At 48.9% G+C, this 15235-nt stretch overlaps 1 protein-coding gene across 2 annotated transcripts in view; it reads right to left on the reverse strand.

Moving 5' to 3' along the window:
• Window positions 1-8402: 8402 nt before the first annotated feature.
• ARHGEF12 (Rho guanine nucleotide exchange factor 12) overlaps window positions 8403-15235 on the reverse strand; it is a 70324-nt gene continuing 63491 nt past the window's right edge. For both annotated transcript variants that reach the window (XM_017738474.1, XM_017738473.1), the window contains 3 exons: window positions 13803-14119; window positions 12802-12874; window positions 8403-12251 (listed from right to left, as the gene is read on the reverse strand). In XM_017738474.1, coding sequence (XP_017593963.1) covers window positions 12241-12251; window positions 12802-12874; window positions 13803-14119 — 401 coding nt within the window. In that variant the 3' untranslated portion in view covers window positions 8403-12240. The remainder of the gene's footprint in view (window positions 12252-12801; window positions 12875-13802; window positions 14120-15235) is intronic.

Genomic DNA, 15235 nt, shown 5'->3' on the forward strand with positions numbered 1-15235 from the left:
CAGGGAACTGAGGATGGGAGGGATGCGGGGAGAGCAGGGAACTAAGGATGGGAGGGATGCGGGGAGAGCAGGGGACAGGGGATGGATCGGGGGATGCGGGGAGAACAGGGAACTGAGGATGGGAGGGATGCGGGGAGAGCAGGGGACAGGAGATGGATCGGGGGATGCGGGGAGAACAGGGAACTGAGGATGGGAGGGATGCGGGGAGAGCAGGGGACAGGAGATGGATCGGGGGATGCAGGGAGAACAGGGGATCGGGGGATGCGGGGAGAGCAGGGAACTAAGGATGGGAGGGATGCGAGGAGAGCAGGGCAGGGTGGAGGGATGCGGGGCGAGGAGGAAGCCAAGGGTGGAAAGAGGACAGGCAGGATGGAGGAATGCAGGGAGGACAGGGCAGGATGGAAGGATGGAGGGAGGACAGGGCACTAAGCTGTGCCAGGGGAGGTTTAGGTTGGAGATCAGGGAAAGAAAGGTTCTTCCCCCAGAGGGTGCTGGGCACTGCCCAGGCTGCCCAGGGAATGGTCCCGGCCCCGAGGCTGCCAGAGCTCCAGGAGCGTTTGGACAGCGCTGCCAGGGATGCCCAGGGTGGGGTTGTTGGGGTGTCTGTGCAGGGCCTGGGGTTGGACTGGGTGATGCTGTGGGTCCCTCCCCACTCAGCCTGTTCTATGGTCTGATGATTCTAAGGACGGAGGGAGCACAAGAATCTGGGATGCAGGGGGCTGAGGAGGGAGGGCAGGGAGCAGGGTGGTGCTGGAACTGTTGCTTCCAACATTGACCGGCTTCCCTAAGCCCGGACTAAAGGCCCCAGATTGGGACAGTTTGGTTTGGGAAAGCTGCGCTTGCTCCCCACACATCCCAAATCCTCAACTGCTTTGGGATTCCCTGCCAGCACCCCGAGCCTCCCTCCATGCCCTCTCCTTCTCCCCTCCCTGAGAAGGACACAGGGCGAGATAATTTTGCTCCCAGCTGCTGAAATCTCCATGTTAAAGGTTAATCTCCTCCTGGTGTCCGGAACAGCAGCACAGGCTGGGAAAAGCCATCATCCAGCCCTGGGAAGCAGGAGTGGGACAGAGCCATCCCATGGTGTGAGGCTGGGAAACGCCAGGCAGGAGCCTGAGCCGTGTCCCTGTGCTGCTCCAGCCCTGCCTGCAGTGCTGCAGTCCTGTCCTCCTGCTTTTGTTTGTTTGTAACAGCGAGGAAAGCAAAGCTTTTAAACCATCAATTAATTGGACTCTTGCATTAAGAGCAATGAACTATTATTTGACAGAAATACATCTTCCCCCCTCCTGCTGAGAAGAAATAAGCTGGAGGAAAAGAATCAGCTTCACAGGAGAAAAATAAAACGCCTCTGCCTCAGAGACAAATTACTCATGAGATACACAGGTAACAGGCATGGGGTGTTTGAGCTCATCTCTTTTACACATCATTTCCCTCAGGACAACAGCTCCAAGTCAGTGGCTTTGTGACACATCCTCGGGCCACTGTCCCTGCCCAGCAGGCCATTCCCAGCATTTGTTATTCCTGGAATTGATGAGCATTTCCCTCATCTGGGCTGCATCTGCTTCTAATTAATGTCAGTGGCCCTGCAGGTCCAGGTTCAGCCCTGCCTGGGTGAACAGAGGTTTGGCTGATGGGGCTGGGATTTCTCCTGGACCCAGAGCAGCCTCTGTGCCAGCTCCAGGAGAGGGACATGGATGGATCCCACCTCTTACCTCAGCTCTGACCACACCTGGGCAAGGCAGGGCTCCTCCATCCACCTTGATCCACATGGATTCTGCATCCTCCTCACAGCTCCCACCTTGTGCCACCACCCCACTCTCTTTTAGGTATTTTTTGCATGGTTCAGGTCCATCTCTGCAATGCCCTGGGTCCTTCATGCAATTATTGGAGCCTCAACCCTGCTGTTGTACACTTAGAAGGCAACTCAAGAGCTGGAAAACTAAAATTTCTCCAAAATCTCCAAAATCAGAGCAGAATCACAGAAGTTAAAGCACCCTGGCAGCCAACAGCGTGACCTGAAAGCAGGAATCGAGGGGAGACAGCTCCAGAAACTGCCTGCAAAGAAATCTGGTTTGGTTTGGGGGGGGAAAAAAAGCCAGGATTCTAACCACAAGAGAGAGGTTTCCAAAGTGCCTTCTGCTGGGAAGTGCTACGTGGGGAGAGGAGGGGGAGGGAAGGCACCCAGCGAGGTTTAAAATAGAGTTTGGTCATTTTATGAATGAGGTGATGTGACACAGTTCCCTGCCAAAGCTGGAGGGTTTGGTGGCCTAGAAAATCCCGTTTGGGGAAGGAGCTGTTGTTGATGTGAGGCAGCAAATCCAAGTGTTACGGAGGGTGTGGGATCCCGCTCACGCTCAGGGCACACGGAGGCAGAGAGGTGCTGAGGCTTCCAAAAGGCCTGGGGGGTGCTCGGGGCAGGGCTCTGGTCCCCCCCAGCCAGCCCTGGGTGCTCCTTCCCGGGGAATCGCTGCCAAGAGGCTCCCTGAGGTCAGCAAGGCACAGGGGGAGAGCAGCAGGACTGGGAAATGGAGTTCATTGTCCAAAACAGCAGCACAAACCCACGGTACCACTGCAGGTCCAGCTCAGTCCTGACCCAGATGTGTTTTGGGGGCTTAATCCAGACCCAAACACACCATGGGGTCTTAATCCTGACTCAAAACACTTTTTGGGGTCTCAGTCCAGACTCAAATACACTTCAGGGTCTCAATCCAGGCCCAGGGCCTCAATCCAGACCCAAACACATTTTGGGGCCTCAGTATAGACCCAAACACGCTTTGGGGGCCTCAATCCAGATCCAGGGTCTCAATCCAGACCCAGGGCCTCAATCCAGACCCAAACACATTTTGGGGCCTCAGTATAGACCCAAACACGCTTTGGGGGCCTCAATCCAGATCCAGGGTCTCAATCCAGACCCAGGGCCTCAATCCAGACCCAAACACATTTTGGGGCCTCACTAATTTCCCCAAACTCCAGGCTGTTTGTTCCGGGCAATAATCCCACAATAATCCCACACCTCCAGCTCCCAACATCCAGGAGAAAGAGCCCCCAGCAGTGCCCGCTGCTTCCCTCATGGCAGGTTATTCATCCGAGCAATTCAATTCTCTTTTCCCTCCCAGCTGCACAGAGAGGGGCTCTGATCTCAAACTGACGTGGAGGTGAGCAGTGAATCATTTAAAAACCTGCTACATTTATCTTCATGGGTGGCTGTGTTTCAGCAGAACTGTAAATAACAGCCCCACTGCAAGAAAAAGGAGTCAAATTCAGGCAGAGGTGAGAGATTTCGGGGGATAAAAGGCACGGAAAGGCAAGATTTGACTGAGACACAAAGGATAAATCTATTATGGGTGGGATTTCTTTTGCACCCGGGTTCGTAACAAGTTTTTATTGGTAATAGAACTCGTCCAAATAGGGTAATTTTATAGCTAAGAACTGCTCTGAAGGAAGCAGTCAGAGGAACGAGTAGCCCGTGGTAGTTATATAAAAAAGCCCAGCTAATTATAAATATATATTTAGATAGCTCCAAGAAGTTGGTAGGATGAGTTAGATAAATAAGGAACATTTTGTGGAACAGTTTGTTTGCCTTCCCTTCCATGCAAAAGGAAAATGTGTGTGAATTTCAACGAGTCAGGAGTGGCATCTGCCATCCTGCTGCAGAGTTTGGGAGGATATTCCTGGGCCCAGCTGGAGGCTGCTCCACACCCTGGTTCCCAATTTGGGAAGCCTTGAACTGCCATCTAATCCCAGAAATATTTGTGGGATTGGGGATTTTAGTGCCTAAAGCTTCCCAAGAATGGATCCCACCCCCTCTCAGGTGCTGCATACGCAGTGAGAGAACCCTGGGAGATCAGAGCGCTTAAAGAAGGTGCAATATTTAAGGATTTCGGGATTTTTGTCACTTCAGGGATGGAGAACAGAGGGTTGGAGCAGTGACAGGATCTCAGGGAGGTCACACAGAACATCTCAGCAGTCATGAGATCCATCCCCTCAGACAATCAGAAATACTGCACTGATCATTTCCAGCCTATCTCTCCTTCCATCACAGTTTTCCTTGCTCTTTTTTTTGTTCTCCTCCTTGTAATTACTGCCATCAAAGGATGTTTTCTCCTCTGTGCATCCCATTCACACCCCAAAGAGAAAGCAAAGCAGTCATTTAAGCACGGCAAAAAAAAAAAAATCCAACCAAAACCCAACCTCTCTTTGAAATGTGGGGAAAACAAAAGATGAGGAGACAAAAGATGAAGAGACTCTCAAGAGATGAATGATTAAAAAAAGGGGAGGAACGAAGATCGGAATGAGTCATGGGCAGGTTGGGCCAAGGACTCAGGAGGAGACCTCTCATTTTTGCAACAGGTTCAGGGAATTCCAGCCCTGGCTGCGATTTTGGGGCAAATTCACCTGCCTTTAAATCTCCACCAGTTTCTAAAAGCTTCCTTTTTCAGGCAAAGAGCCACCTTTTATCCCTGCATCTCCCAAGGAACCGCAGAACTCCAGCTCTGACTTCTCCCATCAGCGCAGTGCAGGACATGGAGAGCTCCATGGAGAGTTAGGGAAGGAAAGCAGAGAAGGATGGACTCAGTCCTAGGGGGATGAGCACCTGAGCAGGGAGATTTGCATCTGGCTGAGGGCCCGAACCCCGAGTTTTGTAAGGAAACTCCAAGCACGGAGCCCTGGAGGAGCAGCTGGAGCAGGGACCACGCTGCTGCTGTGGATTTTGGGGCAAGAACTTGTGCCTAAATCAGAGAATTGGGTTTGCTGAGAAGGAGAAGCCAAGGCTGGAGTCATTCCTTGCTCCTTTGCTATTCCCAGTCGAGCTCTGAGCTCTCCCACCTCCGTGGCTGAGCGGGGGCATCCACAGCCACTGCTGGGCCTGCGGGGCTGTAACAGCATTTCCAGCAGGGAAAAAACACTTTGGGGAGAATTTTTCCAGTTTCTGAGGTGGACTGATCCAGTCCAACCTCAGCAAAGCATTTTCTCCCAGCCCAGCAGCAGCTCCCATCTGGCAGAGGGAGACGGATGAGGCCGAGCTCAGCAGTGACAGGGGCAGCTTTATTATGGCACAATAAAGAAATTGCAGAGGAGAAAAGATGAGTTCAATAGAAGCTGCAATCGAGGCTATTTGATTTCTGCTGCATGCACGCCCCAAAAGGATGATGATGAATCGTTGTGAACCCGTTTGTTCCAGGAGAGAAGTTCCCAAGAAACCAAAGCAGGAAAAAAAAAAAAAAAAAAAATCAGGATTTGGAGGTGAAAGAACAGGTTAAGGGCAGGCACAGGGGAACAGGGAACAGTTCTGGCACGGAGTTTTTGTGGTGAAGAGCAAACAGCAGAAGTGCCAGAGAAATGGGATTAAAGTCCAGAGTTTTGGAAGATGGTAGAAGGAGGATTTAAAAATGCCACCGAGAAGGGTTTAATCTCCCGCTCATCACAAGGCCCAAGCAGCTGGAGCTGCATCAAACCCATCTTTAGAAGACTCGAGAGAAAAGGGCTCTTTCAAAGCCAGCTGACAAAAGAAGAGCACAAAGCTCCCTCCTCTCCGTGCTAATTCAGAGCTGGGAAGTTGTTTCAGCACCAGAAGTGGGCTCAGAATTGAAGCTCAGAGAGCCAGAGGGAAGGGAGATGTGCTCATTAATATCCCAGCATAACAATAACCCCAGATAATGTGAATTATTGCCAAACCTCCGGAGAGCTGAGAGAAACAGAGACTTACTCTGGAGCTCCACTGCACGGAGTTTATTCAGCAGCTCTGAGTAAATATCAACAAGGAGGTTAAAATATTGATCAGGGGAGATGCTCCACACTGAATGAGCTGCAGACATCTGGAAACAAACAAACTGCTGCAAGAAAGAAAGAGGCTGGGATATTTTGGGGGTTTTATTCTGCCAAAAGCCCAACTCGATGATTTGCAGCTGTAAACTCCCAGCTGCTGAGGAAGAAGGGAAAAAAAAAATTAATTATTCAGCTTTCTGACTGAAGGAAACGCTGGTGGATTTTTGGTTTGTGATATGGAGAAATTCAGGAGGGATCAAGCAAGAGATGTACTTGGAATCACGGAATTTTCAAGGCTGGAAAAGCCCCTTAAGATCATCCAATGATGATATCAGCCCATCATCCACAATGTCACCACCAAACTGTGTCCTCAGGTGCCACATGCACAGGTTTTTGGACGTTTCCAGGGATGCTGACTCCACCACTGCCCTGTTCTGATGGAGAACTATCTCCCAATATCCAACCTAAACCTCCCCTGGCACAGCTCAAGGCCATTTCCTCTCCTTCCTGGTTTCCTTCTCCCAGGATTATTTTCCAAGAAGGGATGGAATCAGTGAATGGGGCTGGAAACCAACACGCAGCTCTGCAGAAAGGCTCTGAAATCCCTCACAAATCACAGCTCTCTTTTCCTGCTTGGCTGCTCCTCTCTCCCAGCCTGACCTCGCCACGGTGGAGTTGAAGCGGGAGCAAAACTTTTGGCTCCTTCCGAAACTCCCCTGAGCCTCCTTTTTTAATAACAGGTGTCTAAAAATCTTGGAGGATTTGTTAAACCAACATTCTAACCCAGACATATGCTCAGGGATAACCCCAGACTCTTTACCAGCTCAGTTTTGGATCACACTTTGAAGGAAACATATCCAAGTTAGTTTTTCATTCTGGGAGTGCTGGGCCTTCTCTGATGGGAAACATTTCCCCCCCCCAAAATGATCAGCCCAACTGGCAAAGAGCTCGTGCCAGGCACTGGACAACTTCCATCCTACACCAACCTCCATCAATATTTTGAAAGAACAACCTAAAATCCACTGAGGAGTTGACAAAAAAAAAAAAGGGGGCAATTATGGATATTTTTCAGCAACTATCAAGGGGATCTTTGCTGAGAGAACAAACGGAATGAGCAGTTGCTTTTTGTCATTTCGGGAGGTGGATGGATAGAACGTCATCCTAATTGCTCAGAAAACCCCTGGAATCATGGAATGGTTTGGGCTGGAAGGGATCTTAAACCTCCTATAACCCAACAACTACTCAAAATGACCCAAACTGACCCAAAACCCACCTGCAGTGACTCCTTGGATCCCCTCATGTCTTCCCTGCCTGTGGAGAGATGAATCCCAGGACTGTGGCTGGGAAACAGCCCCGAAGCTGCAGCACAGCTCTCCCCCATCCCCAGCTGGGATTCGAGGGCACCGAGCTCGGATTTCTCTGAGCTGCTCGGTTTTTGAATCATTTATTTACAGCAAGGCAGTAAAGGGAATGTATAAAATAACATTTAAATAGGCAAAACACGGAGAGCATCATTAGGAAAGTGCAATAGAGCTCAGATTACCAATTATAATAAAGTAATAAAGCAATCTCTCAAGGAGCTTTATGTACATAATGCAGACAGGGAAGGCGAGAAAAAAGGAAAAAACTCCCAAGTTTTCAGAAATGAACCTGATTTGTTTTCTATTCTGGTGTTGTTCTTTAATTCATTTATTTTTGTCAGCTTGTCTGTCAGGAATCATCACCTTCCAGGGAAGCTAAAGACAGGAATGTCACAAATGCCAGGGATTCAGGGAAAGCAGCCTCTGCTCAAAAATCATCACACTCTCAGCACAGATGTTCCCTGTTCCAAAATTCACAGGTTCCCTCAACAGCTGAATTTTAATTTCACTTCTCTTTTACATTTCTGGGTCCATCCCAGCGGAGGGAAAAAGATCCAGCAGAAGAATGGGAATGCAGATCAATGTTTGCAAGATGCTGAGGTGAAATATCGCATTGAAGGGTTGGACAGCAAGGACTCCCAGCCTTCAAAACAAATTCCCTTAAAAAAATAGGTCTATAAATTAATAAAATCAATTAATTTCAATTAATTAATTTAATTGAATAATGGCTCTGGTTGGATTTAAAAGGACACTGCTGGAAATTCTGAAAGCAGGGAAAGAATCCAAAACTGATTTGGGGATTGAAAGCAGAATCCCTGCTCAGGCTGAACTGTCCCCAGAGCTGAGCCACTGAAAGCTCCACTGAACTTCTCCCAGCGTTCATTCAATTGCTGTCAGTGCCCAGGGCAAGCAGAAATTCATCCAAAAGGGCAAAAACTCCCTTTCCAAATCTCACCTGGCAGCTGCAGAAGCACCTGGGAGGGCCCCGGGTGTGCAGGACACACCCAAGGCTTCAATTCCTGCAGGGAATGTCCCGCGGGATCCTCTCAGCTTGGAGCAAGTGGGGGATTTCTTTTCCTGTAGTTGGTGCTCTGTCAATTAATTAATTAATTAATTCATAATTCATTAACTCTGACAAGCAAAAATACCATCAAGGTACATCAACCTCTGCAAAAATTCATCCCCAAGGAAAATTTCCTTTGCCATCGTTTGTCCTCCAAACACTTCAGGCAATCACAACCCAACCACCCCAAGAAATCCGCCAGACAAAACTCATTTTCCTTTAAGCTTATTTAATGATATTTGAAACGCTTAAATTTTCTATTTCCCAGGTCCTGAAAACAGATTTCTTGTTTTTTTGGTTTTTTTTTTTTTACGTGACCAATATTTAATTCCAGAAACATACAACCCCATCAGCTAAGTCATAAAAGAGCTATTTTACAAACATACATCTGGATAATTAGAACAATAAAGTCTTTTTAGACATTCAAACATGATCAGTAAAAATACAGGATTATTAATAAAGATTTTTGTGTATTTTTTTTTTTAAAGAATACTTCCAGATTTTTTTTTTCTTCTCTTTAAAGTAAATCTCTGTTAAGAGTACATGATTGTATGTTGTACAAAGAAAATAAAAATATTCTAGTATGAAGAGAGCTCCACAAGACTTAATTCAAAATAAAACAGCAGTGTTTTGGCTGCAGTATCCCTTTTGCAGTACATCTGCTTGTCAGTTGGCACCTTTGGGGAAGGGGAGGGAATCCAGGGATTTCTTTGGGGAACAGAGGGAGAAAATACCGGCTAACAGGAGCCTGGAATCTTCCAATAGCAGGGAGAGGGGAAATCAGAATATCCAGGTTTTAGGAGGACACTGGATCAGGCCAAGTGCAGCCTGAGGGCTGAGCCAAACCCTCTGAGCTCCTGAGGTTTGCACTCCCCATCCTTCCCTCCTTCCCATCCCACCTCCCTGCAGAGCAGCTCAGGAATCTCCTACAGGAGAAGGGAATTCCCATTCCAGAATGAATCCATCTCAGCTTTTGGCTTGTCCGTGAGCTGTGGGACAGCAGAGGGGAAATGACCTCTCAGGAGGAGATGTTGTTATACCCCATCCTTGTTCCCAAAGTAAGAAATCCTTGCTCTTCTCTTTGGGGAAGGGGAAAACAAAATAAATTTTGGAAACAGTGGCTGGGACAAAAACCCCAGAGAACCGTTTGGATGAGGGAATGTCCAACCCATCACCAACCAGGGGCAAATGAAAATGCTTCTCTCCAGTGAAAATTTCACTTTAAAAGGGGAATCTTATGGCTTAAAGGAGGAAAAAACCATGGGAATCCTGAACAGTGCATTTGAGCTGCAGCTCCTCCCTCCCAGCCCGAGGTCTGTGGTGCAGCAATGTGCCAGGGAGGAAAGAGGAATTCCCTGCCCCTCCAGGTGAAGGCATCCCTGCCCCACCATCACTTCCCTGTGTGTGAGGATGATCCAGAGCTGAAAGCACAGCCAGGACCGAGCCCAGAGCGGGATTTACGGCGCCCATAAAACCGGGTTCAGAGGAGCTGGGCCTCTCCAACATTCCTGAAACCTCTCTGCCCTGCCCTGCCCGCTGCTCCAGAGGCTCCTGTGCCACCCTCAGCCTGGCACTGAGTGGGGATTCTCCCCTCACCCATCCTGAGAGGTGACAGGGACGCAGCTGCCCCTCACCCCTGCGTTCCACCCCGGCAGAATGAAGGGATTTGGGGAAAAATCCACTCCAGCAGGCAAAAAGGTGAATTCACAAACACGCTGCACTCCCAGCTTTTCACTGCTGCCACAACCAGCAGAGAGGGAACTGTGGAACCAGGAACCACCACAGACCTCGGAATTCCGGCAACCTGGAGAGAACCACCAAGGATTTTGTGTTCAACCACAAGGACAGAGCAGGAAACAGCCAGGCCTCCACAAGCCTCACCTTGGCTGCTCTTCCAGCACATTCTTTTAAAGCCCAACTGAGCTCTCCCTGTTCTGGAGTCCAGGGATCAGTTCCTATCAACCATGGAAGCCTCTGGGAAGCTTTTAGATCACCAAGGTCACAATAACTGCTCCTGTTTTTGGAGTGTGAGGGGGAAAAAGGGGTCCGACATCAGGTCTGGCTGTTGCCCAGTTCTCTTGCTGGCAGCACCCATGGCAGCATTCCAGCCTGGGGGTTTCTCGGAGGAAGTTTGGATGTTTGTAACCTGGGGAATTGCATGGCTGAGGTGAGGAGGGGAGAGCCCATCCATGAGGAATGAACTGCTGGGTTAATACTGACAATAATCCCACACAACAGGACAGGCCTTGGGACATCCCAAAAAAAAAAGGGAGCTCCTGCCAGGCTGCAGGAGAAGGCTTTGGCTGGTGCTGGCAGTGGTGATGCTGCGCTGGTGGGAGATGGTGTTCCTAAAACAACAGGAATTCCTCCCTACCCTCCGAGGGCTCCTGGCTCCAACTCCCACATCAAAATCCCCTCTGCTCCCTCTGTTTTTACCCAAACTCATCCCTCACAGGATCCTGGGGGGGGGAAGGAGAGCTGGGATTTTTTTCTGACGAGGGACAGAGGTGATTTCTTGCCAGCAGCTCAAGGGAAACAGTTTGGTTTAGAGGAGCAGGAGGATCGCGGTGCTGAGCAAAGGCAGACTGCTCTGACTACCCACGGGATGTGCAGGATGCTCAGTCTGGCTTCCCTAAAGAGCTTGAAACTCGGGAAGAGGCCGTGTTCCTCACACAGCTGCCAGGAGCAGCCCCACACAGTGACACTGGGGACAGCCTGGAGCACCCTGTGCCAAGCAGGGCCAGCTCAGGGCAGAGGCACAGCTCAGGCTGCCCCGTGTTACCCTGGGACAGCCTAATTCCCACCCTGTCCCCATCCTGGCAGGAATTCCAGCAGCAAACCCCACCAGGACGGGCCTAAGGAAGCGCTGAAGAGCTGGTTCAGCCTTCTGGGTTTGCAAATCTCCGTTTGGGTGAGAACACATTGGCACAAATGATTGGAAAAAAAAAAAAAAATTAAACAGAAACCAACCCCAAACCCCACCCCAAAAAAACCAACCCCAAACCCCACCCCAAGCCCTCAGCAAGACATACTTTCAGGTACTAAAACTTACTGGCCCTAGAATCAGCAGTACCTGTGGCTAACTCCAATGGCAGCCCTTTTTCATTCAGTAGTGAAGCAGGGGCAGAGCTGCCCCACATCTTTGAAACACTTCTGGGTTTGCATTTTTTTCTTTTTTTTCTTTTTTTTTCCTTTTTTTTTTTTTTTTTTTTTGATCCAGAGAAGAGTTACAAAAGTGCTGCAGGTCCAAGTATTTTTATCACTTTACAAAGGAGACAATGATCAAAGCCAACAAAGTCAAGAAAAAAAAAATAATTAGAACCTCTTTCTCCTCTCCCAGCAAAGGAATGGGAAAGGGGAAAAGGGAAATTTACCCATCTCAAGTGCCTGGCTGTTTAGTGCATGGAAAATTCCTGTTCCACACGTGGTGACATGAGCAATTCCCATGCAGCTGGTTGGATACAGACAAATTCCAGCCACAAATTCCATCCTAACACCTTCATGAGTAGCTCTTGGCAGTTTGAGTGCCAGCAGGGAGTGCAGAGTCCAGTCCAGTGAGGAAACTCCTGCACACAGGTCCCCCCCTGTCCCCTCACCAGGCAGGGTTGGCCACATGCAGGGGGCCAGAACTGTCACTACCCAAAAATAGAACAAAAAAAAAGGCAGATTAAAAAAATTAAAATGTGCTTTTGATACACGGAATGAAGTCAAATAAATACATTGATTTTTTTTTTCCTTTTAAATGTCTAAATACACTTTTTTTTATATCCTACACCCAAAGCTCTGTACATTTGGTTTGGTTTTTTTTTTCTGTTCTGAAAAAAAAAAAAAAAGAATTTCTGGTAGCAAGGAGAGGAGCAGAATAGAACAGACTCCCTCACTGACGAGATAGTGCAGATGCCCCACGGGAAAAGCACCCCATGCCCACTTTGCTAGAGAATGGTTCCTGTTTGGATGCTCCAAACCCTCATCCCAGAGTCCACAGGGGAGACAGCGGGTGCTGTGTCCCGATTCTCTTCATCCAGTCTTCAGCCACTCCTGGAAACACGACTAGCTTTTGTCTGAAGGAGGGAAAAAGGGGGGGGAAAAAAAAGGGAAGAAAGGTGGTGAGAGAGAGGGACACACTGGGGAATGAGCACGTGGCATTTCTGACGCTCCTACGGCAGAGAGCTGCTCAGTGAGAGCCTTCACACCCACTTCACCTCCAAACCTTTGGCAGGAGTTCAGCAACTCCATCTGGAGGGTGCCTGAGGCCAATGTGAAGGGCCCCAGAGCCATCCCAGGGAAGGCAGAGCCAGGCTCAGCATTCCACACTGCAGGAATCTCCCTGTGGGAATTCCCATCACTCTGGCCTTGCCTGGAGGAGAAGCTGCACGCCCTGGGATGAAGGTCTGGGGGGAGGCAGCTGGAACAGAACCTTCCCAGAGGAGGAACAAGCTCAGCTGAGCCTCCAGGGATGGAGCCGACCTTTCCTGCAAGCAGCACTGCCAGAGCTGCTCAAGGAGGTGAAACCTTCTTTGGGTGTGTGAGAAAGGCAAAATTGGACCTCAAACGCTCGACTTTGTGCTCTGAGTTTGGTCCTGGGGCTCGGGGAGTCCCGGCTGCTCCTACCTGAGGGCTCTCCTGTGGAGGCTGAGCCAGCCAGCCCCTGGCGTCGCAGAATGCTGTAGTCCTCCTCCACCTCCTGCAAAACAACAACAACCCCAAAACTCAGCTGGCTCTCGATCTACCAAGCAGACAAAGAGGGCTTCAAATAGGAGAAGTTTCACTACTGCAAACACTGAGTACCCCCCTCAACTCCTTTATTTAACCTTTATCTGCATGCAATACTCTGATTTCAGTGAAATTGAAGGCTGGCTACTGAACGTTTCACACATCAAACCTTCTACAGTTATTCTGTAAAGAGAATCCCTCTCTCATGCAAAAATAATCTGGAATATATTGAGCCTGAAAACCTCGTTATTGCTCTGATATCCTCAGTGCAACTCAGCACCTTCACGTGACACCAGGAGCAGCAGCACAGAAGGGATTTTACAGAATTACCAAAGCTGGAAAAGACCTTTGAGATCTTTGAGTCCAGCCTATGCCCTAAGACAAGCTTGTCACCTTGCCACATCCAGACTTTCCTTAAACACCTCCCGGGATGGGAACTCCAACCCTCCCTGGGGAGCCCCTCCCACCCCTCTGTGATGAACTTCTCCTTAATGTCCAACCTAAATCTTTATGTCAGGAATCCACATTGCTCAGTGTCTTGTTCACAACTCCACCTCTGCAGGCTTGTCCTGTCCCTCAGAAATTTCTCCAGATCAAAATCAAAGCCATAATGAGCCCTCCAGCTCCAGCAGAACTATTGGCCTGTCATGATCCACAACTCAATGCACACAAAACAGCAAAAAAGCAAAAGATTCTGCTTTTAAAGGCTTCCAGAAGTAAGAGCCAGAGATAAAGAGAAATGCAGCAGTGTTCCTGCCCATCAAAACTGTCTTAAAGCTTCTTTTTCTGACCCAAAACTTAATGGGTATGGAAATGGTCGAACGCTCAGGTGGCCATCAAACACTCCACGTGCAGCAATAATCCTAATTAATAATAACAACTGATGAAAGGCAGCGCACCTTTAGCTTCTCCAGGGCATCCTCGATGTTCTGGATGTACTGCATGAGCTGCACACGGGTCTCCAGAGGGAGCTGAGGGCTGCCCAGGAAGGGGCAGGGCTCCTCCAGCCCTGCCCAGCGCGAGCCCAGCAGCTCCTCGGGGAACGGGGAGCTGCCCCCGTCCGACTGGGTGTCCCTTGGGGACAGGGGCTGCTGCTGCTGGGCACTGTCCAGGGAGGGCCGGCTGTGGGAGGTGCACTGCAGGACCAGGGCTGACACCTCCTCGTCCGTGGAGCTCTCCTGCACTGTTCCATATCCATCAAGGATCAAATAATTTCCTGCGGAGACAAAGGGGTTTGAGTCAAGAGTCCTCGAGAAGCTTCAGGGCTGGAGGGAGTTTTGAGCAGATTTGAAGAGACAGAAGTGGGGATGTCCCACAGCCCATCTCCTGAGACATTTTAAACTGCCCTGAGAAAACTCGTTTGGGAAAACTCCAAAGATTAGTGACTGCATCAGACCACACTGGGTTCTGAGCTGGTTCAGAGATCAGGGCTGGTTTTTACACTGTACATTACAAACAGCCCATAATGAGACGGACAGGACTTGGACTCAATGATCCTTCTGGCTCCTCTCCACCTCAGGATATTCTGTGAGCTCACCACCCCCCTTCCTGCTTGCCCAAAATCTCTGTTTGTCTGATAATGGCTGAAAATCCTGCTCTTGCACTAACTAACCTGACAAATCCAGCTGCTGATTTCCAAACTCCACTCCCCAGCCCTGGCACTGAGGATGCTTTTAGATGGGTGAGGTTTAAAATAGAGCTTGCTGATATGCTAAAAGATAAAAGTAATTACAGGCAGAAAATGGTTTCACAACCTGCACCCAGCAATAGGAATCTATTTAATGAATTTCTCTCCAGCAAAGGCAGCACAGGGGACTCAGAATTGACTAAAAACAGATCAATCTCATTTTGATGTCCCCGTAGAGTTAAAAAAGTAAACAGTGGAAGAGGTGACAAATAAATTAGATGCTTCAAGTTGTTGGCTCAGTTTTAATAATTTAAAATGTCTCAGTGAGAAAAATTATTTGCAATATGGAGTTGGAAAGTAGCATTGGGGCAGTCACAAATTGGCTTATCCACGTGGATATAATCCAATTTTTAAATAAAAGCGTATTTACGGATAAGAGACTTCTGTGTGACTGTGAGTGTTGAATCCACCTGATAGCAGCTGCTTCTACTACAGAATGCACACGAGATAAACCTCAGCTTCTGTGCTGAGTTTGGTGTGCTCAGGTAGCTGTCAGTCCATGTGCAGCAATAATAATACAAATAATAAAATAATGAGCTTTTAGGAGGTTCAGAGTGGGGTAGGATCACAGGAGCCTATTACAGAGTTTCTCTTCTAAAGTTTGATCAGGAAAAGGGCCTTAAAAAGTGCTTTGCCTCCAAGGAA

Source organism: Corvus brachyrhynchos, unplaced genomic scaffold (assembly GCF_000691975.1).
Source record: "Corvus brachyrhynchos isolate BGI_N302 unplaced genomic scaffold, ASM69197v1 scaffold46, whole genome shotgun sequence".
Lineage (NCBI taxonomy): Eukaryota > Metazoa > Chordata > Aves > Passeriformes > Corvidae > Corvus > Corvus brachyrhynchos.